This window comes from Ambystoma mexicanum, chromosome 6q (assembly GCF_040938575.1).
Source record: "Ambystoma mexicanum isolate Mex_15411 chromosome 6q, UKY_AmexF1_1, whole genome shotgun sequence".
Taxonomy (NCBI): Eukaryota; Metazoa; Chordata; class Amphibia; order Caudata; family Ambystomatidae; genus Ambystoma; species Ambystoma mexicanum.
Window position 1 is genome coordinate 699,535,849 of NC_090937.1, and position 26,182 is coordinate 699,562,030.

At 49.3% G+C, this 26,182-nt stretch overlaps 1 protein-coding gene across 1 annotated transcript in view; it reads left to right on the forward strand.

The window, feature by feature from the left end:
* SMARCA5 (SNF2 related chromatin remodeling ATPase 5) overlaps nucleotides 1–26,182 on the forward strand; it is a 682,605-nt gene that overhangs the window by 312,242 nt on the left and 344,181 nt on the right. The window contains exon 11 of the mRNA XM_069631209.1: nucleotides 14,283–14,509. Coding sequence (XP_069487310.1) covers nucleotides 14,283–14,509 — 227 coding nt within the window. The remainder of the gene's footprint in view (nucleotides 1–14,282; nucleotides 14,510–26,182) is intronic.

The following is a 26,182-nucleotide window of genomic DNA, read 5'->3' on the forward strand; positions in this document are numbered from 1 at the left end:
TTTCTTGTCCCTTCTCTCATTTGCCCTTTGTATTTTTTTGTCTGCCTTTGTTTTCTTTTATCCCTTAATTTCTGTTCTTCCACTTCCTTTCTAGCCTTTCTCGTTGGATTGCCCTGTTATCATATCATCTTTGGTCCTCTGCCCTTTACTGCTTTTTCAGTTGTTCATCTTGATAAAACTGTTCCTGTCTTTGTCTATCCTTCCCTTTTGCCCCATCTTTCAATCATTCCTGTTTTTATCATTATCTTCGTCTCGATCTTCCCTTTGCTTTACTTCCTCAATGCTCTTTCCATCAGGTTTGAGCAAAATTTGACAGCCAATCCATTTGTTTTGTATGATTGCTACCTCATCAGCCTTATCTTTTTCTCCTTTCCATCTTTGTTTCCGGTCCTATATCTAAGGATGTACTTGGTCGATCAATTCTCTCCTTGTCCCCTCTTTGTCCCTTGGGACTTTAGAGATCACTTCCTTTTCTGGAATTTTCTCTGGATCCTCGTCACTGCTAGGCGCTGGCGACTCATATGCCGGATTACTTTACCCTGTCGCTGCCTTAAATTCTCTTAATGGATACACTGTCATCCTTCATACTATCGCCGTGTACTTCAGGTGCGGGAGCGGGAGCAGAAGGCTCCTCACCCCCCCCCCCTTACATATGTTAAGTATCCAGTCCTAAGGGGGTGGCTCTTCTCTTTCCCCAGGTACATTTTCAGTTCTAAGCTCGCTAACCTTTCATCCAACTTTTTCCCCTCTGTATGCTGCGTGCAAATATGTCCTGTGTTGCAAAACTGCCTTTGATAGTGGACCCCGTCCCCCCCCCTCTTGTGTTCATGGCATGAACATCTTATCTGCCATACCCTTAACCCATTCCGCACTGTACTGCTTCAGTTTGGGTGTGTATTTTGGTAGCTGTTTGCATAGATGTATAAGCGGCATAATATCCTCCATTTTGACTGTCAATACTCACCTTTACACTTTGCACTTTCTCAAATGTTTTTCAGAAAAATACGAGTGTGCACCAATCGTCACAGCTCCAAGCCTTCTATATCACGTTTATTTCACTCTGAGGGGTTCACTAAACACCATCAGTTCAACTTAAACAAATTAACTCTTAAATTTCGTTTTTTTCTCCTTTTTACATTTCTCTAATTATTTTAGTTTAGTTTATTTATTGTGCTCCAGACCGGAGGGTATTCAGGCGCAAGGCATAAGGATATTCAAAGCTTGGTTACAACATGTAAAATACAATTATGTGCAAGTGCCGCTTGGTTACATGTTGGCACAATGAAGTTACGATATATACAGGCGGGTACATTGATGGCATGCATAGTTTTACACAGTGGTTGGTGCATGCGGTGTAGAGAGAGGTGCCGGGCAAAGTCAGCAAGGTATATGCCTAGATGTCTGCAACTTTGAGCCAACTAGTGATGCTTTAACGGAACTTGTGATAGGATTGATTGATTCTTAGAGGGGAAGGTAGTGGGTTCCATAGGAGTGCTGCCTTGACCTGGAAGCTGCTGCCTCCTATTTTGACATGTTTGTATCTGGGGATCCAGAGGTAGTTGGTGTTGGCGAGTCTGGTGATTCTTGTGGTAGGCTTCAAAGTGAATCTGTCGGATAGGTAGCGGAGTGCTGCATTGTTCAAGCATTTGTGCGTGAGGGAGGCAGTTTTTAGTTTTATTTTGTCGTGAGTGGAGAGCTAGTTGTTGGCTCTTCTGGTGTTGGAGATGTTCTCTCTTGGGGATTGCTAGGGCTGCTCTTACCGCATTATTTTGTAGGAGTTGGATTTTTTTGATGGTTTGTTTATTGGCTCCTATGTATAGCGCGTTGCAGTAGTCCAGCCTGGATAAGATGAGGGCTCTGGCTAGGGTGATGCAACTGTCCTGAGACAGGAAGGCCTTGCCTGCTCTGATCAACTTGCATGTGTATGCCATGGCCAAGGCATTGACCTGCTTGCTGAGGGAGAGAGTGGAGTCCAGATAGAAACCCAGTGTTTTGACCTCCTTGGCGACAGTAATATTGTCTATGTTGAATGCTGAGTATTCGGGGCTGAGTTTTTTGAGGGTCGAGGGAGTGCCCAGGATGATGATCTGTTTTGTCATCATTCAGGCATAGACGGTGGGTGGCCATCCATGCCTGGATGATGAGAGATATATCCTGTTCACCAGTGCCAAATCCTTGTCGTAATTACCGGCAAGCGGTAGGAGAATCTGAGTGTCATCTGCATAGTTAGTGCAGGTGACACCCAGAAGGTCCAGATTGTCGAACAGGGGCCTGGTAAAGATATTGTAGAGGGTGGGTGAGACGCAAGATCCCTGGGGCACTCCGCAAGTTATGGGGATGGGGTTGGCTGCTGCTATAGGAGAGAAGACTCTTATAGTCCTGTTGGTTAGGAATGATTGTATCCATGCAGTGGCTTCTTCGGAGAAATGATCTGCCGAATCCAGGTGGCTGCATAGGACCCTGTGGTCGACCAGGTCGAAGGCAGCTGATAAATCTAGGAGCAGAAGGAGGGCTGATTTTCCTTCATCCCGGAGTTCATCTATCTGTGACTTGAGGTCTATGAGAGCTGTTTCTGTCCCATCATTCACTATTTAGAATGGATTGTGTCCGCCAACGTATTCCACATCTTTGACATGTAATGTCCACAGCTGTGCACTTCAGAAACTTTTTGGCAGTGGGCGTCCTGCATCAATGGTGTCGGGTAGATGTCCCTCAAAGGCCTCCATTGAGGGCGACGTCACCGGATGTTATAAATAGGATGCACGGCACCCATAGCCTCAGTTCTGTTTTTTCCACTAACGTGTTGCTTCGTGAAACTCGGCGCGCCTCGTGTTTTATCGTTGATGTCTTTTTCTTCGACCCCTCCGACTCCGCGTTCTGGCTTCAAGACCTGCCGGGACTGTAAGTCGAACATGTCTATCACCAACCCGCATTGCATTTGTTTGTGGTGCTTGGGCGAGTTGCACGACACTGACGACTGCTTGAAATTCCAGTGCTGACTGCCAAGGCCTTGCGGAATGGGAAGCTCCTGGTAGGTAGGGTCTCTAAGCTGGTTAAATCCCAAAAAGCCAAATCGCCCAAAGGGGTTTCCACTGACGACTCGTGGGGCGACTCTCCGTGTCGGACGGAGTCCCGGGGATCTCAGTCCCATAGTGGTTCCCGCCTTTCTTCTTCCTCGTCCCGGCACTCTAGGAAGTGCCGTCACCGGTCGCCTTCCCCTGTCGTCCTCGGAGGATGGTGCCTCGAGGAAGCTTGCATGCCTGACGAAGTCCTCGACTCCGGAGGAATGGGCTGCGTTTAAACAACAAATGTTGGCGATTTTTCAATTGCAGGGCACGGGTCGGTCACGCCTTCTCACAAAGCTGGCCAGGATCGGTCTTGTACCGTGGCTCGCACGCCTTCGGGCTCGGGGACGCAACGCGATTCGCATCGGGAGCCTTCGTGGTCCCGTACGGACAAGGATTCAAAAAGTCGCAGGAGACATGCTTCTAGGTCTCGGTCCTCGTTCCCCAGTGAGACTGCAGCTACCTAATGAGGGCTCGACGCTGGTGTCTACTCGGTCGGCGCTGTGTCTGACGTCAACGATTTGCCGTTGTATCAGCCTGCGGTGCCGTCGGCACCTGTGTCGACGCCAAAGCCTTTGGTGCTCACGACGTCTAGGTTATTGATGCTTTCGATCTTGAAGCCTTCGGCGCTATCAGGGCCTTTGGGTATTTTTGCCACAGGCAACAGTAAGTCTGTGAGGCCAGTTTTGGACTTCAGGACCTCGTGTCACCAGACCTGGGTTTCATCTCCCTCTGGCTGACACTTATGAAGAGGATAGGTCTGAGTTGGAGGACCCTGGTAAACTTGATGAAGCTCTGCTTTTCTTGAGACAGTCAGTTGGAGTAGTTGAGGCAGACCCTCCATGCCAGTGGGGTTGGACACTTCTCCGGAAGTGGAATTTGGTAGGCCTGGGGCTCATGCAGAGTCTTCATACAGGAGGCTCATGGCGAGGGTCTCGAGTATCTGGGCTGGTCCTGTCCTCCTGAAGACTTTGTGCTGGATGATCTAATGGACACCTTAGATCAAGGTCTGTCCTCTGCCACGGTTTTGCCATTTCATCTTTCCTTATGAAAAGGGTGGCAGCTGCGTGGCAGTCCCCGGAATCTCTTCCGGCTGTTAGTCAGAGATTTATTAATGCCGCCCTTCCGGTAGCGACCCCCCTTCCGGTAGCGACCCCAGCTACTTATCTACTCGCCCCACTCCTGAGAGTTTGGTGGTTCAGGCGGCTATGGCCAACTCGAGGCAACCAGGGTACCGTACCATCCCTCTCGATGGGGACAAACGCTTCGACGGTTGGGCCCGGAAGGTATTTTCTGCTGTGATCATGGCATTGAAATCGGCCAACTCCACATGTGCCTGGGCAAGGTTTTCACACTGTTTCTTTGGCGGCTGAGCATATTCCTGAGGGGGAAGAAAGGGAATGGGTTCCTTGCTCTCGTGCATGATGGCAAGGATGCTATGTGCAAATCCCTTCAGTCTGGTTTGGATACGCCCGACATTGTTAGCCGATCCATGGCTGCGAGCACTGTTCTACGCAGATTTGCGTGGTTGCGGAAGTTGGATTTTGCTCCGGATGTGCAGGCCCGTCTTCTCAACATGCCCTTTGATGGCTACACATTTGTGTAGCAGCGGTTGCAGACCTCAAAAGTTGCGGCTAAATCTTTAAGTGCAGCTGTGCTTCAGCCTCCACCTTTTCGTCCTAGGGGACAGCAATCAAGGGGAGGTTCTTTTCATTACTACTCCTCCTTTGGTAGAACGAGAGGGGCCGTTAGTCAAAGGGGCCAGCAAAAAAGTACATGTGGTGGTCGGGGCAATCGTGGTGCCAAAGCCGCTCAGGCAGCTGCCTCTTTGCCTTCAGGCACTGCCGCAGCCACTTCCAGTCATGAGGCCATGTGCCATGGTTCGCCGGTTGGGGACAGACTGCTTCAGCATCTTGAAGAATGGCGTGCCATTAATACAGATGCCTGGGTTCTGGATACCATTGCCCAGGGCTACTGTCTTCCCTTCCTTCAGCGGCCTCAACAATCCACCCGGGAAACTCTTTGAAGCTTCCGGGTCCGCTCCTTGCGCAGGAAATCCTAAACTTGCTGGATAAAGGCACTATAGAACTGGTGCCTGTAACAGAGTGGAACAAGGGATGGTATTCCCCTTATTTTTTGATTCCGAAGAAAGACTGGGGATTGAGACCCATCAAGGACTTGCATTGGTTCAACTTCTCAGGAAGGACAAGTTCAAGATGGTCACTTTCTCAAGTCCTCCAGGCCCTTCAACTTCAGGATGGGTTGGGGTCTCTGGACCTACAGGATGCTTACTTTCATGGACCGATTCACCCCAGGCACAAAGTACCCGAGGTTTGCGGCTGGCGACCCGCACTTTCAGTTTCAGGGCCTGCCATTCGGATTGACCTCCGCCCGAAGGTCTTAACCAAGCTAATGGTGGTGGTGGCAGCGTACCTCAGGCGAGGGGTTGTGGGGGGTTGAATTCACATCTACCCCTTCCTGGACGACTGGATGCGCTCTCCCGAGCAAGCATTGGATCACCACGGTCTCACCTACCGCACCCTCCACAAGCTGGGCTTCTCCCTGAATTTCAAGAAGTCGCATTTGACACCTTCCCAACAGCTCCAGTACATAAGGGCTGGGTTAGACACGTCGTTGGAAGTGCTCGCCTCCCGAGGTGAGGGCTCATCGCATTGTGCAGATGGTGGACAAGTTGCAACATGCCCAGAGTCTCGCGGCGTTCAAATTCTTAAGGTTACTCCGTCTCATGGCATCCTGCATTTTTCTGGTGCCGAAGCCAGGCTGCGGATGAGATCCCTGCAATAGGTCCTCAAGATGCAGTGGTCGCAGTTCTCCGGCAAGATGTCGGATCCGTTCAGATTCCACTCTCGGTCTACCAGGACCTTCTGTAGTGGGCCAACGAAGGGAATCTGATGAAGACGGAACAGTTTTGGCAACCATGGCAGGAGGTGACTGTAGTGACGGACGCTTCCCTCACAGGATGCAGCGCTCATGCCAACGACTTGACCACCAGCGGTCGTTGGTGTCTGGAGTCCAGACTCCATCAATTTGTTAGAGCTGAGGGCCATCAGGCTGCCCCAGAAAGCTTTTCTGCCCTCTGTGTGGGTGGTGGGGTGTGGGGGGGGGGGTGTGTGTCCTGATCATGACGGACAACACAGTGGCCATGCATTACCTCAGTAGGGTCAATTCCATTGTGCAGATAGGCGATGCAGCTCTGGTTCTGGGCCATCCATCAGGGAATTTCGATCTTGGCAGTTCATCTGGCCGGAGACTAAAAAGTGGCGGCGGACGCTCTGAGCAGGCAGAGCTCGATCTCACGAGTGGAAGTTGGCTCAGGAAGTCTTTCAGGAGATCTTCACCCTTTGGGGAACCATGCAAGTGGATCGCTTTGCCACCAGTGTCGACTGGAAGTGCAAGAGATTCTGCTCAAGGGGATTTTCACCATGAAAAGCCTTAGGAGACGTGTTTGTGGTGGATTGGTCATTCCCACTGCTGTATGCATTTCATCCAGTCCCCGTCATTCCTCAAGTGTTACGGAGGTTAGGTTCCCACATGATCCTCATTGCTCCGGATTGGGCCAGGAGAGCGTGGTACCCGGACCTTCTAGAAATGTCCATCTGGCCCCTACTGATAGGATCTGCTCTCGCACGTGGGGGAGGGCTGGTCAGGTGCTCCAGCCAGACCCTGAAACATCATGCTTGGTATCTGAAAGGTTGAGGTATAAGGATTGGGACCTCCCGGATGTCGTAATGAAGGTGTTTCTCTTGGCGAGGCGACCTGCAACAAAATCCCTGTACCGTTGGCGTAAGTTCTGTGACTGGTGCAGAGGTCACAATGTGGATCCTTTTGAGTGCTCTATTACTATGGTTTTGTCTTACTATCATTGGCCCACAGGGGCCTTCAAGTGGGTACCATTAAGGGTTACCTGGCGGCGCTTTGTATGTGCTCATCTGAAGAATGTTCTTACTTTTAAGGTTCCTTTGATTTCTGTTTCCTAAAGTACTGACTAATGTATTCCCGCCGTCTCCTTTACAGGTGCTGGTTTGGGATTTGAATTTTGCTTTTGACATTTCTCATGGGTGCTCAGTTTTAACCTTTGCACTCTTGTCCTTTGAGATTACTGTCCTTCAAGACTGTTTTCTTGGTTGCGGTTCCTTCCGCTTGCAGAGTGAGTGAATTGCAAGCATCTAAGCCACCCTTTAGTGTGTTTTACAAGGACAGGGTTGTACTGCAAGTATGTCCCTCTTTTCTACCTAAGGTAGTATCTGAATATCATTTGAGTCAAAAGGTGGTTCTTCCATCTTTCTACCCTCCTCCTCATCCTGGTAAGGAAGAGTAGTAAATCAGTTGGATCCTAGGAGAGCTCTGAGCGTATACATTTCTAGGATGTCCAGGGTCAGAGTGGATGATCAACTTTGTAGGATATGCTGGACACCGATTGGGCCAGGCTGTTACCAAACAGACCTTGTCCAGGTGGATTTTCTTTACCATTGTGTAGTTATACCAAATGGTGGGTAAGGACCCTCCTGAAGGGTTGCAAGCTCATTCCACTAGGAACGTGGCCAGTTCCTCCATCCTCCAGCGGGGTGTTCCTGTTAACAATATTTGTGAAGCCGCTACATGGACTTCAATCCACACTTTTGTTAAACATTATTCCCTGGATACAATCCATGGTCAGTATATGGCCTTTGGGAAGGCGGTTCTTTATTCTGCAATCTAATTGGGTGCTCTAAATTATTTTACCTCTTCCATTTAGTGGCACTGCTTTGGGTGTCTGTTGGAGGACACAATCCATAAATTACTTACCAACTGATAATGTTCTTTCGACTGGATGTTCCTCCAACATATTCCACATCGCCCTCCCAGCCTGCCCCTCTGGAGAATTTCCTATGCGCTTGCAGCTTCCGTTTCCGAAAGGCTATGTTCAGTCAAGCAGGCATGAGACTGGTGCTACACATTCTGAGGGAAAAAACAAACTGAGGCTACGGGTGCCGTGCGTGCTATTTATAGCATCCGGTGACGTCATACTTGACGGAGGCCTTCGAGGGACATTGACCCGACGCCATGGTTGCTGGACGTCCTCTGCCGAAAATGTTTCCGATGTGCACAGCTGTGGACATTATATGTCAAAGATGTGGAATACGTTGGAGGAACATCCAGTCGTTAGAACGTTACCGGTTGGTAAGTAACTTGTTCTTCTTTACCACACATATATTGTATACAATACATGAAACAAACGGACAAACTGATCGGCCAGCCTACATATATCTTAGTCTACGCTCCAAGACTATATCCTTTTATCCACGCCTGTTGGGGAAGATTGTATGCAGTTCTGTTTGGGTGCACTACAACAACCCTGACCTCCCAGCAATAGGAACCCAACCTTTGGTATAAGTGTGTACTACACAGGTTGGTAGCATGTTGAGCAGCCAGGCTTCTCTCGAGGGGTCAATGTGAGCTTTAGGCGAGTTAGAGATTCACAGTGACAAGTATTCAAATAAACTTATAAAAGCTTTTCCTTATTAAACAATTATTTAAGTCAGAGTAAGCCTTCTTCAGAAGGGGCAATATAATAACGCATATACACTCCAATACTCTTAATATTTGTCAGTAAGTACAGTTTTGGGATGGCGCACACTCCCTACACCCTCGGGGTGACTTTAGTAACTAGGACAGTGTTTACATTAATATACCACTGTTTGTATTTAGACCCAGACTTAAGAGTATGTCAAATGAAAAGGTTATTACAACAAAACAAGATATCTCACACTTACTCTGAAGCAGGTAAGTACTTTTGGTAACCTCCAATGCAAAGTAAGTCTTCCTTCCAGTAAGGGGTTAAAACACAATGTCAGAGGGAAGAAGTCATTCAGGGAGCCAGGCTAAACCAAAGTCAATTGGAAAAAAGTCTAGGTAAGCGGAAGCACTTCTTGCAGGTAGGTAATTCTTGCACAATGTTTTAGAAGTCTTTTATAGAAAAGAGGAAATCGAAGCAGGTCCACAAGCTGATTAGGCTTGTGAGGTAAAGCTGTAAGCAACTCTACAGAAGCAACCAAAACAAGTCAACTGAGAAGTGAGGTTACACAACAAGAGATAAGTTCTTAGTCTGTACTGTACCTTTTCTTAGAAGAGAAAGGCTTTGGCTGGCTTCTGCTCCTGTGCAGCTCTGCAGATCCTTTGTTCCTGGGCCTCCGTCGGTCGTGGGGACAAAGAGGGAGGACGTCTGGAGGACTCCTGCACTGCAACGGGACCGGCGGTGACAGAAAAGGACTAACTTCTATTCAGTGGCACTTTGCGGTTTCAGCTCCTCACGTCTAAGCAAATAGCAACACTGCAAACTCTTGGCTGTTGAGATGGGCTTTCCTTGCATCTGGGGTCCAGCACTCTGTGGTGGCTCAGGCTAGGTCAGGCCTGCTTCATGGGAGTCTGGAGGATCTTCCTGGAGCACTTTGCCAACTTAGTGTTACTCACCCAATCTGGTTTTCCTCTCACTGGCTATTCAGTTCCAGCAGCAACTGCAGAGGAATTTCAACCAGCTCCAAGAGGATGTCCAGGTGGCTTACTTTGGAGTTGATTGGTCCCACAAACTCAAGGGGAGAAGTCGTCTTTGCAGGGCTTCACTGGGCAAACCAATGGTCCAGGAGTTGCAGCAGGCGTCTCTTCCAAGTACTTCTTTGGATTACTTTGTCCAGTGGTCAACTCTGCCATCCAAGCCAAAAAGCGTTGCTTTTTATGCAGGTGTCTCCCATTCCAGCCTAGCTGTCAGTCACCCAGCAGGGTGGCGGCCAATAAGCTAGGAGTGCATTCCTGCCTGCTAGGAGACTAAGCACAGGGAGTTTCGGCACCTCCCTTGCTTCCTGCCCCCGCCAGACACCCTGGAGCCAGAGGCAGACTTTTCTCGTGAATCCCGCCAAAGACAAAACACACAGGGACCAAGCTTGGTTTGGCGCACAGAGTAAATGTCAAGAAGGACCTTTCCACAAAGAAATGGCGAAAAGAGGACCACTGACATTTTGACAAAAATGGCACCCTTGGGTGCGTTACTACAGCTGAGAATGCTGCCCACGATAAAAGCACGCCACAGTAGTCAAAAGTAAACCACTGCCACCAGCCATTCATCGAGGAAAGGGTGACAAATTGTTACATGAGAACCTAGACAGAGGGGATGCCAAGTAACCCCTCCAGCACTCTATTGTAAGATAGTGTGTGCTGTGTCTAGAAAGTTAAGTGTAAAGTCAATTTCACTTCACTGGGAAATGGTAGGGGAAATCGGAAAGACTTCCTTGTGCCACTGCACTGAAGGTCCTGTGGGACACAATGTAAATGATGCCTATGGAGTTTCAGACTCCATAACCCAAAGTGTTCAAATCACATTAAAAAAAACATGATCGTGGGGGGAAAAAGGGTCTCGCACTCGCCAGGTTAAAAATTCAAGTCCTCAAAATCCGGCAAAGTTGCTGGGGGTCTCTAAGGTGGAGAGGAATTTGCACATTTCGGAGAATTCTCCCGAATGCCCCAAAAAAACCCAAAAAAAAGAATAATAAAATAATACCCCTACAGAGTTTGAATTTTTCTCTTTAGACAGTCTTTAAATTTGTCCGTAGTCTAAGACATCCACTATTGGGACTCTAGATACGATTCCTTCTAATACGTGCTATGCCGCAGGACACTGGGCTTAATCTACTGTGACGTTCCTTGTCTCAGTTTCTCAATTGCTTGGCAATCCTTTCCTCAAGTCAATTTCTTAACTCTACGCTCATCGTCTCAAGTTGCTTATCCCAGGCTCCCTCCATTACTAGTTTCCCCTTATCTCTCCACTTACTGCCCATTCTCAATTTTGCCACCTCACTCAGAGTTTACTCACCATTCGTTTTTTTGACTTCCAACTCTTGCTATCGACGCCTCTTCAGCCTTTTCAACTTTCCATCCGCTCAGCTTCCTATAGACATCGGAAGCGGTTTTTGCCTGAAAACAGACGTCTAAACTGCGCTTGCAACCTTATTTTTAAACTATAACTATCTACAGGGAGCGTCGCACCCTTTCAGCCGAATGGCAGAGGATGTTCGATATTGCCGGGATACCAAAGCTTACTATGTTGACGCTGCTTTAACCATCCTCTGCTACCACGTGAACCGGGAGAGCCGACCCAGCCCTTTAAGATGAGGTACCAATACTTTGAGATGAATGGGGATGCAGAAGATACTCAAACATTAAAAATCAAAACTACTCTGTAAATTGGCAAACCTGATGGTTTTAATGTAATTTTTGTAAAACGGGGAGTACAATGGACATCAGCGGATGTCTCTCAACGTGGTCCCAACATAATTCATAAATATCCTTTATAAAGCAAAAACTCGTCATTGCTGAAATTAACCTATGCATTAGCTAATGTTATCCTATGCAGCAAACTAGAATAATCTAGTGGCGAATGTGATCGGCTTAGAGGGAACATCTAGGTATACGTTCCATACTAGTCTAAGAGTGATGGGCTCTTTAACATCAAGTGGGACTAGTAAGCCCACCCCTCAAACAATTCTCTATGAACGTCACTAAATACACAACATCCCATTGGTTACACAAACTATAGGGCCCTTAATTACGTGGCCCCCTACACTTGGTTGGCACTCTCTCATCTATCAGTACTTTTCCACCTACCTTGGCAGCACTCAGGCTGGACTTCCAGGTGCTGGTGAGCTGGTCATAAATGGCTTCTCAAAAATTAGATTATCACCTCAGTGGTCTGCACGTCAATTAAGGCTTTGAACTTAGGCTTGGAAATGTTCTTCACTCTGGAGAATTCAGGGAGTAGAGGCACGCTCTGCCTCCCTGCGTAGCTGCGGTTTGTCAAGTTTCATCCATTCACGTGACTAAAGACAACAAATTTGAGCTCTGGTGCATTTAAAATACTATTTAATGAACCTCTGTCTTCCTTGTTTTCGTCCATGTCTACTAAACGGGAGCTTCATTCTTTCACACGATGTAACTACTTTCTGATCATCTTGGTCTGATACAACCTTGGCTTTTTGGGGCTGGGCCAGCCCCCTTGAGATTTACTTCTGTATTTCAATAGCTTTTCAACTGCAAAACACTGGAAAAAGGCCTTCCTTCTCTGGTCCAGCTCTGCTAGAACAGGCAGTGGAATCATCCATTCTTTACTTGCTCCTATATTTGTATACGTTGGCGCATGCTTCAAGAATACTTACACTGCTTGCGTTTCTTTACATCTATACACGTGTAAATTAACGATCTTTTTTTGTAGCATAAGCCTCTTCATCTCAAGCCGAGATGTCATTTATCTTTGATACTTTCTTGATGCCTTACAGAATATCTACATTCTCTTGTCTCTGCATCTCTGCATCAGTCTGGTTTTCATGTGACGTCACCAATCTGCTCTTTCATTCATTTGTCCTGTTTCTTCTGGGATTTCATTCAAACTGCCATTATACTGTCTCGTAGGCAGGTATGGTTTTCTCAATGGGAACCTTCTAGCATTCTCCTTGGTATCAGTATTTTCACTGGTACTGCACGTGTTTCTCACTCTGGTTCCCAACATGTAGGCAATATGAGCGAGATGCTTGAAAGGGGTGGGGAGGGGTTTACTTGGCTCCTTCTCTACACTTCACTTAATATTGCCGGCGGTGCCATGTCACCCATTCCTGCGAGAGCTGACGCACCCGAGCCATTACGGTGAAGTGCAGGGAATTCAGTCTGCCGTGCAAACACTAACTTTCTGATAGTTGCTTGTGTTGCAGTTATTTTTTCAATTATGCTGACCTGCAACTGGGGTATTCCATTACTCTAAATATTAAAGGAATAGGGTGCTCAAAAATGTTATTGGCTAGAAAGCTGGCCCATAATGAAATATTTTTAAATAAAGTCCCTATGTAAAGTTTTGAGCAAATGAAGCTCAAACTCAAAAATTTGAAGAACTAGGAGGCATCCATTTTGTGAAATGGATAAGCCTCCTCTGCTGCCCTTTCGGCACTAATGAAGCAAAAGCCAGCCAGCTGTAAAACAAAAGCTACCACTGGGTGGGTTTTGCTTCATTGGTGCCGGAGACCATAGAATGCAGGCAGGAAAGCTGCATCTAAGTGCTCATTTCTTTTTTAAATAAGCACTGCAAATATAAAAGCGGCGTTTTTCTTTCTAACTTTTCTGGGCTGGAGGAGCCTGGAAAACTTGGAGAAAACCACAGCTCTTATAACATAAATACAACATTGTATTTAAAAACGCTGCGGTTTTCTTTCTTTCTCACGCTCCTCCGAGCCAGAGGAGCCTGAAAAACTTAGAAAGAAAACTGCAGCATTTTTTAATACATCCACATTGTATTCCTGCCTGCAGCGGCTTTCACTTAGTCTCCTGGGCTCCCCCAACCGTAAGGGAGCCCAGGAGACTCCATTCGAAAGCCGCCGCAATGAGAAATGCAACGTTGTTGTATTTGTAAATGCAGCGGTATTTACTACAACAACGTTGTTCTGACTGCGGTGGCTTTCGCTTGGAGTCTCCTGATCCTAGGAGACTCCACGCGAAAGCTGCAGCAGTCAGAAATGCGTTCTTGTATTTGATTTCCGTGGTTTTCTAACCACAGCAATCACAAATACAACAACATATTTGTAATTGTCGCGCCTTTTGCTTTTTGCCTTCATTTTACATTTTCTGTGCTTCCCTAGGCTAGGGGAGCACCGAAAACGTAAAATGAAAGTGAAGGCAGCCTCCTCGGCTCATGTTGAGCCCTGCTCTGGCTGCAGTACACAAGCTCCCAGTAGGGCTTTTGCTGCTTGTTTAGTGCCGCCAGGGCAGAGGTTAACATGAGCTGAGGAGGCTGCCTGAAATGGCAAAATGGATGCTACCATGTAAACACTTTAAGCCTTGTTTGCTCAAAAGTTTACATATGAACTTTCATTAAAAATCTATTTAATGTATTTTGTATTATTGCCCATCTTTTAAGGCAATAATATTTTTGAGTGCACTATTTTTTTTAAAAGTGAACTGACTGAAATCTGTGAAATTCCTTATGGTATGTAGAGTGCACTTGATTTGAGCCTCTGTAATGTATGTAAATATTTTGGATTGTTCACTGTGATGTTGGCAATGAGACGTGCTGTCCGAGTCATAAAATGTTTGAGCAATTTCTGGTCCAAGTTAATTATTTTTGTACACCGCAATTGCTACAACTGAATCTATAAACCATGCTTACCTGGCTTTCTTTTGTTCTAGGTACACAAAGATTTTAATGAAAGATATAGACATCTTGAACTCTTCTGGAAGGACTGACAAAATGAGGCTGCTGAATATTTTAATGCAGCTTCGAAAGTGCTGCAACCACCCTTACTTATTTGATGGTGCCGAGCCTGGCCCTCCGTACACAACAGATATGCACTTGGTTACAAATGGAGGCAAAATGGTGGTTTTGGACAAACTACTACCTAAAGTCAAAGAGCAAAGTAAGTAAAGTATCCTTCACGTTGAGCATAGAACCTTTATGATGGTGGCTTCTGGTTACCCAAATTGAAATACTCTGCAATTGAAAACTTTGATTACTACCAGGGTAAGAATATGGGAGGAGGGAAATCTTGTGTAAGCATGACCGTACCTGGTTTGCTAAAAGGTTAAATGTTACCATTACTTAATAGATAATACTTTTGAACTGTCAGTTGCAATCCGTGTAGATTTTGAACACCCCCATTCGCTTGCACTGAAAGTCATTTAATAAGCATAGTTGCAGCTCATATTTTTATTGATGACCTTTAGGAGTGCACGTATCTTTGCAGGGTTTGGGAGGTAATTAGCTGCAGTAGATTTGGCTGGTCACAAATTAGGTGTAATGTAAATTTACTTGGTCCTCCCTGACATTTAAATAATGTACGCTTGCGCCTCCATATCTGGCTGCTCAAATCAAGTTGTTCCCTGTATGATGGGTAGTTTGGATAGTGCTGTATTCCAATCCATTGTTCTGAGCGTTTCCAAGTGGTTTGTTGCAACTACCACTCTTTGTTTGGGAGAATGTTAATTTCTGTGCTCATTTCCTTCAACCTTAGATACCCCACTCCCACCCGAGCTCTCTTTCTGGACTTGGGGCTTGTGATTTCTTTCCTCCTGAGTGAGTGGGGCATTTTTCTTAATCATGTATTTTTCCTGACTAGGATTTGTTTTACCGTTTTATGGAGTCTGACAAACTCCATAGGCATCTGCTCTTTATATAGTGACGCACAGCACCTTAGATGCAGTGCCACTAAGATGTCCCTTGGACTTCTCTTGATGTTAAATACATTTTCTTTGGTGAACTACTGTTCCCAAGAAAAGTAAGATGATCCCCGTCTTACTTGCCGTTCTCTTTGTGGGACCAGCACACACCAGCCTATGTGGAGTGCTGCGGGTTACTTAGTAATTATCATTCCACTTCTCATGTAACATTTGTTTTTCACTAACTTGCTTTAAATGGCTGGTGACAGTGGTTTAATTTTACTAACAGTGTGCATGTTTACTGCATGCTGAACCCTTAGCTGCAGTACAGCACCCAGGGGTGTCCATTTTCCCAAAATGGCCCAGTCTTCTTTTTTTTGCCAATTACTGTTAGTTTCTTCTGGGCTTTGACTATTAGTTTAAACTGGTTTGAGTCCTTTGTGCATTTTTGTCTTTCGCAGGCTTCAGCCCTGAAGCCCGCCCAGGCTCCAGTGTGTCTGGAAAGGCAGGAAGTGACAGAGGGTCACGAAACTGGTCTGTCCATTGTCTCTAGGTGTGCCTGAATGAAACTAGTCCTGATTGGCCGGTTGGCTGTCCTGTGATTGACGGCATAGGCTGTGAATGAATGGGAAATCGCTTAAAAAGCTGTTTTTGGGACTAGAGGCAGAGTTGACCACTGGAGAGGAACATCTGAAATACTTGACGAGACGCCAGCCGCACCCTCCTGGACTGCAAAGTGCCTGGTGAACCCCTGCAGCTGTGCTGACCCAGTTTTCATATAGACTCGAATACCGTATGGGGCAGCTTCCTCCCTTGGGCTGGTGTGACCAACTAGCCTCAAGACAAGCTTCCATTTGGCACATCACCCGACTTGCTGTGCCTCACCAGGACCCTGTAAGCAGGAAATCGTGACCCGGAGTTCACTCAAAGTCCAGGACCGAGGGCGCAAGCTTCTTTAAACCAGTTTTCGTTCATTTGCTGCTGAGGACAATGCGCCAAAACACTGAAGTGCAGCTGAAACAAAGGAACACCATTGCTGAGGAGTCCCTCTCCCGAGTACTGCTTAAGGCGCTCAGACTTTCTCCCTTCCGTCACCACAACCAAGGTCCAGGAACAAGCTGTAGCTAGGAGGAATCCAGCTGGAACATTTTTCTTCGATTCACAGGTCCTCTGGGTCTTGGGGTGTTCACCTTTTAGCCAGAAGTTGTGCTTCCTATCTTGCGAAGTACGTTTTAGAGTTGATCTCAAATCACCTGCACTGGCCTAAACGCTTGTGCTCTCTACAAAGTAGCTCACTTGAGTTAGTGATTTTGTTCTGAACTTACTTTGTCAAGAATTTATCGAAGTGCATCAGAACTATTGATTTTGTCCATTGCCTCTGTCCTAGCTCCCCAAAGGGACTCCTCTGAATCTACTGGCTTTGGCCGTACTTGTTCCTTCCATAGGTTATAAATGTGGATACTATTAGTGCTGGGATAAGGTACCTTCCTCATTTTAGGATATTGTATTTGTTTTACAAACTATTGAAAGTATGTTCTCAGTCTTTGTCTAACCTTTCCTTCCTTAAACAACTCAATAACTGAATTGGTAAATGAAAATAAGTGCAATATTAACCTTTACTGAAGTACCTCCGTGTGCTGGAACATGTTGGCATAAGAATAGTAATTACCAACTTTTGTCTTTTAAAAGTAAATCCAAACTTTGAATGTTACTAGTAGATGAAGCATTTTAAAGAGTGCTTAATTAAGCCTTGTGTATATTATGAAATAAGTGTATATAACTTTGTGTGGAAGTGTTACTTGGCTACTTGTACTTGCTGCGTTCAATTGTACAGCTCACATTACCCCTCTTAAGATAAGCCGGGCTGCTCCTTCACACTACCACCTTGTGTAGTACAGGCCTATATTAAAAGGTGGGGTTAGCCAATACCAAGCAGATGAGTCTTGTGCAGTCCTCACCAGTTGGACTGCACTAACTCTTACCTAACACCGATGGCAGGCAGTGCTATTGGTGTAGTAGTTACATTGACTATTGGTTCTTCTTGCGTCCAAATAAACGAACCACAAGGCTAACTCATCTAAAAAGTAGAACTACTTGTAACACTGCCCAATATGGATAACTTTAATAAGTCTGCTTTAAATGCACTGACTATTGATCAATTGAAAGCGTTGTGTAGAAATGGGGGCTGAGTTTAAAAGGAAGAAAGAGTGAATTGATTACTAAGTTGCTAAATTACCAAAGTTTGGGAAGCAGGCCTGTATCACCTAATCCCCAGAATGATCTGGAAGAAAATTAGGATGTTAGTGTAGAGCCTGGCTCCCATCTGCATGAGTCAGAAGCTGAGGATTATTCTCAACCCTCCTCCCCAATTCCCTGCTGTACCTCAATCACTTCCCACCGTGACCCCACAAGGTCACATCCTAAGTCCTGAATGTCTCTTGAAAAAATGAGATTAGAACTCTAATTCAAAAAGCAAGCAGTACTCTCTGAAGACAAAGAGATGATACTAAGAGAAAAAGAAATGCAGCATGAATGAGATGAGAAAAATGTCCCTTGATTCTGCTTCCTTTTCAGGGTCTTCTCGGTCTACTAGTCCCAAGAGACCTCGCTTACCAAAAGAGGCTGAGTACGTATGATCCTAAACTTGATGTGTTGGATTTGCTGGGTACATTTGAATTCGCCTATGGTTTGCAAGAGATGAGGGGGAATGATTTAGCTGTATAGTTGTCTAGGCTCCACCAGAATGGTTGTGGTGATATTATGGAGTTAAATTCCAGTGAAGGGAAAAACTGAGCTAGTCAAGCTGGCATTAATAGCCGGATTTGGGAAGACCCCTTACCAATATCTTAAAAGTTTTAGAAACCTTAAAAATACTGATGGTACCTCCTTGGGCTACCTGGTTAAGGGTTACAGAGAACCTTTTTTGAAGGAATGAGAAACCAGTTTTTACTGCTTGAGAATATTTTTGTTCTCCAGCATGGGGTCTGGCATGGATTCACATGCTCATGAATACTCCCAGTCGTCAGGCTGGGAATCCTCGGTAAAGATGAAATCCGTTTCACTTTTGAACTGTCTTTCCAATTACTGAGGTCTGTCATACTGCCCCAGCCAATGACAGCCCTCTTCTTAAGCCCCTCCTCTAGCAGCCATCTTCAGATTTTTACCGCATGTTCAAGTGTTGGGAGTCCTTGTGCTTAGCTCTCAAGCGTTTACTGCGTTTAACTCTTTGGCAGTGTTACCCTATTTTCTCGGGCATGGGGTCTGGCATGGATTCACATGCTCATGAATATTCCCTGTCAGGCTGGGAATCCTCTACTGAAAAAAGTTTTTTTCTGATCTGTCTTTCCTAGTAGTAACCAATCGCTGATCTCTGGGTCAGACTGCCCACAGCCAATGACTGCCCTCTCCCTAAGCCCCGCCTCCGGCAGCCATCCTCATATTTTTACCGCATGTTCAAGTGTTGGGAGTCCTCGTGCTATAGCTCTTGCTGCGTTTTCGCGCTTTTTCAAGGAGAATTTCTCACTTTTCGGTTAAATTGAGTCTCAAGCTCCACCGTCTTTACATCCGATCAACGGGGACCCGTTTTGGAAGTTTCTACGCCCCTCAAGGGTGAAGATTCCGTCGAACAACGCTTTTGGAGGATTCCAGAAGTTTGAGGCCTACCACGGACATGGCCCAGGAGAAAGGGAGCTTGACGCCCAGGAAGCTGTTCAGGGCAGCCCTGGAAGCCAGCTGCAGAACGTCTTCAAGGAAGACAAGCATTCCTTATGCCTCTACTGTCTTCACGAGGATAGAACACACGTGGAGGACGACTGTGTTTTGCGGGAACATGTCGGAGCGGACCATGAGGGACCGCCATCTTAGTCTCGCCAACTGGCTGGAGGGAAAGAGCCCGTCAGGTGAGAAGAAAAAAGAAATCCGAGCGGTCTTCTAAGTCCTGTGAGGGCTCCCCGGCGACAGGGGTCCAACAGAAGGCTAAGCACCGCGAGTCCGGGGGCACCAGGAGCGCCGAACGGTCGGGCTCCTCGGCTGCCAGCAGGGCGCATCCTCCCCGGCACCATCGATCACGAGCCAACGCTCTGGCTCGGGTAAGATGAAATCCGAGAACCCGGCCAAGCTTCTGGAGAGGCCCCGGTCGATCTCGAAGATTTAGGCTGAGGGGGAGCGAGGCGGAGAGCCCTCCCCCAAGGTGAAGGCCACGAGCATGCAGTCGGTGACTAAGGCCTTGATTCACCCAGCCAAGGCCTCTATCGAGGAGGTCGCTGCAACCCTGGCGCAGCCTGTGGAGGTTACACCTGTGGTAGCGGCCACAGGGCCCAGAGTCTCCCTGCCACCTCGGAGGGAGGCATCTTTCAAGCCCATCGAAAGAACCCCCACGAAGCCCCTGGCGGAGAAAGAGGGGTGGGGCCAGTGGCCGTCGTGGATTCGGACAAAACCTCCTAGGAGAAACTTGTCGAAGTCCCTGAGAGCCACAACGCGGGCATGGAGGACCAGCCCATCGAGAGGCTTCCCGATGAGAGGGACGACCGAAGCGACAGCGGTGCCGACGGGCCCCCAGACCAACCGTCGCGCCTGTCGCAGCCAGTGCCGCAGGACAACTCGGCGGCCATTTTGATGGCTATTCAATCCTTATGCTCTGAAATAAGGACTAGATTGCCTTTACCCCCGACGGAGGAGCCGAAGCCAGGCTCGACTGAGGAGCCAGGGGCAGGCCCGTCGGGAAGTCCACCCAAGAGAACACATCCTCCTGCACCCTTCCAGCCCTCGAGGCCTGCTCAACCCTCCTCCCTATCCATGGTCCGCGGGGATGACACGGCCACGACTGGCACGGACGACGAGGGCGGCGACGGCGGGGTCTACACCCCCCCCAGGCTTCCCCGCCCGATGAGATTGGATCCTTCCATGCGATGATCTCCAGGGTATCCAAGCTTTTCCAACTCTGCTCCAAAGAAAAGGAGGGGTTCCTCTCAACGTCGAGATACCTAGATGAAGACTGTCCTCGCGATACCTCTACTGGATGACATCTGGGACGAGGGGCTCTCCCTCCTCAAGAACCCGTCCACGACGCCGGCAAGAAGGACGATACGAAAAGAAGTACTGGGTCCCCGACACGGCCTCGGATTCAGTCGTCTCGGCGGCGGCCAGGAAGAAGGTGGGGGGGCCCATCGGCATAGACTTCCCTGCCGGACGGCGAGGGAAAGAAGCTTGACGGGATGGGACGAGTCATCACGTTGGCGGCGATGACGATTAAGGTGGCCATCGCCCTGGCTATCGTTGCCCGTTACGACAGGGAACTTTGGTATAAAATCGCTCCCTTGTTGGACTTCCTGCCGGACGACAAGAGGGCAGAAGCCCTGGAAATCCTGCAAGAAGGCGAGGTGGCGTCGGACCACGCCATAACGGTGGCAACTGACATCGCTGACACCGGTTTCCGCCAGTTGGGCAATGGTGTTTGCCTCAGACAGCGCGGATGGCTTAAGGCGACGGATTTCCGCCAGGACGTACAAGCCAAAGTGTTGGACATGCCCTTCGGGAACAACCTGTTTGGGAAGACAGTCGATGAGTCCTTGCAAGCCATCAAAACGGAGACAGCCCGGGCCCTGGCAGTTCTCCAGCAACGACGGCCGTCCTTTCGGAACACCGGTGACAAGCAAGGGGCCTCCAAAGGTTCCGGCAGCGGCTCCTCTAGCTACCGTTAAGCGGCCCATTCCTCGTCGCAGGAGCCCTATAGAGGACGGGGCAAGTCTGGAGGTTCCCACCGTCATCGCCAGGGAGGTCAAGGCGGCCTCAAAACAGGACTGAACCGACTGTGGCGTTGGGGCCCTCCATCGAAGCACTCATGTGGGAGGCTGGCTGGTGAAGTTCATCAGAGTGTGGGAGTCCATCTCCACCGACCGTTGAGTGCTGGATACCTGGCTCAGGTGCACACCCTCAAGTTTCTAAAGTGCCCTCGCATGCCACCCGTGGCCAGGAAGGAAAACCACATACCCCAGCTGCTGCTGGAGGTAAGGGCGATGCTCAAAAAAGGTGCCATCGAGCTCCTCCCAAAGACTTCGGGGCTCTGGGGTCTACTCAAGATACTTTCTCGTAAAGACAGGAGGTTGGCGTCCCATCCTGGACCTGCAGCGACTGAACCAGTACAAGGCTCAGAAGTTACGGGTGGTCACCCTCCAGCACGTGCTGGGACAGCTGGAGGAGGAGGTTTTCCTGTATTCGTTGGACTTGAGGATGCCTACTTCCACATCCCATTCTAAAAGGACACCGGAAGTTCCTCAGGTTCGTGGTCCAAGGACGGCACTACCAGTTCAAGGCCCTCCCGTTCGGATTAAAGTCGGCACCCAGGGTATTCACCTAGTGCCTAGCACCAGTGGCCGCATGGCTACGCCTGCAAGGCCTCCACGTCTATCCCTACGTGGACGACTGGCTCATCCTAGCAAGGACAACGAAGCTCGCCGTAGAACACACAGCGAAGACCGTCCAGCTACTCACGGACCTGGGGTTCTCCAACTTCCCCAAATCCCACCTGGTCCCTTCGCAGGTCGCCCTGTTTCTGGGAGCCAAGCTCGACACAGTGGCACGGCTGGCCTCGCCGTCTGACGAAAGTAAGAAAGCCATCCTGGGCAAGGTGCAACGCCTGCTAGCCACGGACGTAGCCAGGGTAAGATCCATCAAATCCCTTCTAGGGATGATGTCGTCCTGCATCTATCTGGTACGCCTGTGCAGACTTTGAATGCGTCCACTGCAAGAGTTCCTCGACGCACGCTGGATCCAGGCGACGGGCAGCTTCGAGGACAGGATACCGCTCAATGAGATCTTCCGATGAGCGATCCGGTGGTGGGGCACCCGCACTCATCTGACGGCGGGCGCAGACTTTCAGACCCCAGGTCACCAGGTAATGGTGACGATGGATGTTTCCCTGGAAGGGTGCGGAGCGCATACCGGAAATCTCCACGCGAGAGGCCTTTGGTTCCCGGAGGAAAAACAGCTTCATATCAACATTCTGGATCTCCGCGCAGTGTTTTGGGCCCTCAGGTCTTTTCTTCCGTCCCTCAAGGGCAAGGTGTGAGGACCACCACAATGTTCTACATCAGGAAGCAGGGTGGAACCAGATCCCCAGCCCTGTCCGAGGAATCCCAGGATCTGTGGCACTGGGCCGTCGACCAGGGGAGGTTTCTGGTACCTTTTTTAATCTGGCAGGGATAAAGAAAACCATCGCTGACTCACTCAGCAGGGAGCTGCGCTCATGCCATGAGTGGGAGCTACGCCAGGATCAAGTGGATCGACTCTTCAGGCGGTGGGGAAGACCCAGCTCGATCTCTTCACGACGGCGACAAACTCGTTCGCCAGCAGGTTCCCCCAACCGGGCAGCATGGGCAATGCTTTCTCGTTCCCCTGGGACAACCTGTTCCTCTGCTTTCCCGCCGTTGCCACTGCTACTCCGGCTAGTCAACCAGCTCAAGAGGTCCCGGTGCAGGATGATCCTCGTCGCACTGGCGTGGCCGAGACAGATCTGGTTCCCGGACCTTCTGGACTTATCGGCGTTCCCACCAGTCAAACTGCCCGTGGACGTGGATCTCTCCAGAGAAGGAGGCGCCATTCTTCATGACAACCCGGAGTCTCTGAACTTGCAGGCCTGGCTCCTGCAGCACTAGAGTTTGGGGGATACGATATACCGGTCGACTGCAGAGAGGTTCTTGCAAAGGCCAGGGCGTCCTCAACTCTCGTGTTACGGACACAAATGGAAGAGGTTTTCTGTCTGGTGCCGGGCACAGAAGATTAACCCAGTACGGATTACGGCCCCTCAAGTACTGCCGTACCTACTGTCGTTTTCCAAGGCTGGACTAGCTCACTCCTCCAAGATGCATCTGGCTGCCATCTCCAGATACACCAGAACAGGACGGATGTCCTTGTGGTCTCATCGCCTGGTGAAGGAATTTATGAAGGGACTATTCCGCTCAATCCCGCCAGTGAAGGCCCCAGGCCCAGCGTGGGAGCTCAACGTGGTGCCGACTAGGCTCATGGGGACCCCTTTTGAGCCTATGCATACGGCACCGTTGAAGTTCCTATCGTGGAAAACAGCTTTTCTTGTGGCCATCACCTCCGCACGGCACGTGGGAGAGATTCAGGCCCTATCTTGCAAGCCTCCATACTTGACTTTTCATGACACGAGGGTGGTGCTCAGGACTCGTACCTCCTTCATGCCCAAGGTGCCGTCGGACTTCCACCTCAACGAGCCCTTGGTGTTACCAGTTTTCTTCCCGTCGCCTTGTCGCCGGCCGAGAGGACTCGCTGGATGTAGCTAGAGCGCTGAAGTTCTACGTGGACAGCACGAAGAGTTTTCGGAAGACGTCGCAGCTTTTTGTGAACTTTGGACCTGTGAATCAAGGGAAGGCTCTCTCGCAGGCTTCCATTTCCAGATGGCTCTCTGGCTGTATCATGCACTGTCACCGGTTGGCAAACCGACCGCTGCCCGGCTGTCCGAGAGGCCATTTGACCAGAGTGATCGCTGCGACCATGGCGTTCTTGTCTGGTGTGCCCCTGCTGGACATCTGCAGGGCTGCTACGTGGAGGTCGACGCACACCTTCACGAAATTCTACTGCGTCGATCGGGATTCCAGAGAGGAGTCCAGGGTCGGCCAAGCAGTGCTGCGCAACCTGTTCGCCTGAAGGACCTGGTGAGGTAAGAGTTGCTTAATGTTCAGCCTTTTGCCACCGCCTGTGGTTGTGCATGTGTACTGCTATGTATTCTTATATTCATGAGCATGTGAATCCATGCCAGACCCCATGCTGGAGAAGGAACAAGTTACTTACCTGTAACTGTTGTTCTCCAGCATGGATCTGGCATGGATTCACATGCGTACCCTCCCGCCTTCCCCTCTGCAGCTCTTTACTTGGTCATACTGCCACTTTACGTGCTACCAAATCTGAGGATGGCTGCCGGAGGCGGGGCTTAGGGAGAGGGCAGTCATTGGCTGTGGGCAGTATGACCCAGAGATCAGTGATTGGTTACTACTAGGAAAGACCGATCAGAAACGAATCTGATACTGATTTTTTTTTTTTCTTTCCCTAGTGAGGATTCCCAGCCTGACGGGGAATATTCATGAGCATGTGAATCCATGCCAGACACATGCTGGAGAACAGTTACATGTAAGTCGATTGTTCCTTTCAGTCAATCGAGCACCTGTGCTCCCATCGATCTACCTTCCAATTAACAGGGACTCTTTTTTTTCTTATATTTTTTTCTTATTTTTGTTTCAGACTTTTCAGCGCCTCTCAAGGGCAAATTTCATCACATTTCTTTGTGGAGGCTTCCAGAAGATTCTTCAAGGCCTGTGCCGCGTGGATCATAGCGGAAGAGAAAGATTACCCCTTTTCAAGCTCTGTACAGACTGCGGTCTACAGAATGTTTATATGGACAATCAACATTCCCAATGCCTTTACTGCCTGTATACGACGCACAAGGAGGAAGATTTTGCATTTTGCCGTGAGCTCTTGACCTGCACGATGGATCGGTGTAGACTGCTGAAGGTATGGCTGAGGGGCTGGGGGGTCCCAGGAGCATGCCTCTACCGGATCCAGGAATGCTGAGTGGGCTTCTAAGTCCTTTGAGGGCACCCCCCCTCGAAAACCCAACAAAAGGCAAAGCACTGCATGTCCACTGCAACCGGGAGTGCCGTTGCGGCAGGCTCCTAGGTGGCCAGGGCGCACTCGACATCTCCAGTGACTCGCTCAGGGGAACCTCTTCCAAGAGGAAGTCGGACCATCCGGGCAAACTCAGTGTGGCCCCGGAGACGAAGGAGTAATCGAAGGCCAACCTGCCTGGAGAATGCCAACGGGGGACTAAGGCTCTGACTCTTACCCTAAGGAGAAGGCCAAGCAGGACAACAGAGCCAAGACCACCAAGGCCAAACATGAAAAGGTACCAGTCCTGACCGTGAAGGCCCAGGTACAGTTGTCGATTGTCCCACCTTTCATCGAGGTCGTGATGGCATCTCTCTAAGGCGGATCTGCAGGGCGCACCCCGAGGGCGAGAGCCTCCCTGACAGAAGGGAGTCTTCCTTTCGACCCATAGGGAAGACCCCAGAGAAGATGCCGGTCATCTCCCCGAGACGTCCCCTTTGTACGCAAAGAAGGGGTCAACACGCATAGGTCCTCCAGGGCACGAATATCTCCTCGGAGGAGGAGCTAGTCTACCTTCAGACCATCCAGGAGAATGTCTGGATCGGGCCATACGACGATGGCGCTGAGGAAGGCGGCGACTACAAGGATACCATTGAGGAAGGAAACGGAGCCAAAGGACAAGGGCCTGCTTCTGACTGTGCCCCAACTTCCTATTTCACCTCCGCCACAGCTTCCTTCACCTCAGCTGCTGCCTATTTTGTCTGTGCTGCATACTCTGGTCTCCAAGATACAGATGAGGATGCCTATTGCGCTGGCGGTCACTTGCGCAGCTACTGTGACGACCGACCCTCTGGTGACGGCCGGCCAAGAAGAGGACGAGGCCCCCGCTGCCTCCTTGCCACCTCTCGCCGCCGTCTCCCCTGCGAGGGAGGAGACGGATCCTGACACGGCGACGACTGGCATGGACGACAATGCTGCGATGGGTTCGCTGCCTCCCAAATCCTCCCGTGGATGAGGGGCTCGTTCCACGTGATGATCACCAGAGCTTCTGAGCTATTCCAGCTTGCTCCTGAGGAAGAGGAGGCCTTCTTGTATCAGCTCCGCGAAGTGAGAGTCCATCCTTTCGGTCCTACTCGTAAATGACATTTGGGACAAGGGCCTGACCCTCATGAAGAACCGTTCTACGGCCCTGTCGAAGAGGGATCACCTTGAGAAGTAGTACAGGGTGCTGGACTCTGCGCCCAAGTGCTTGCAGGCCCAACTGTCACCCGGCCAAGAAGTAATTGGGTGCGTCTTACTCAGCAGTGTCCACC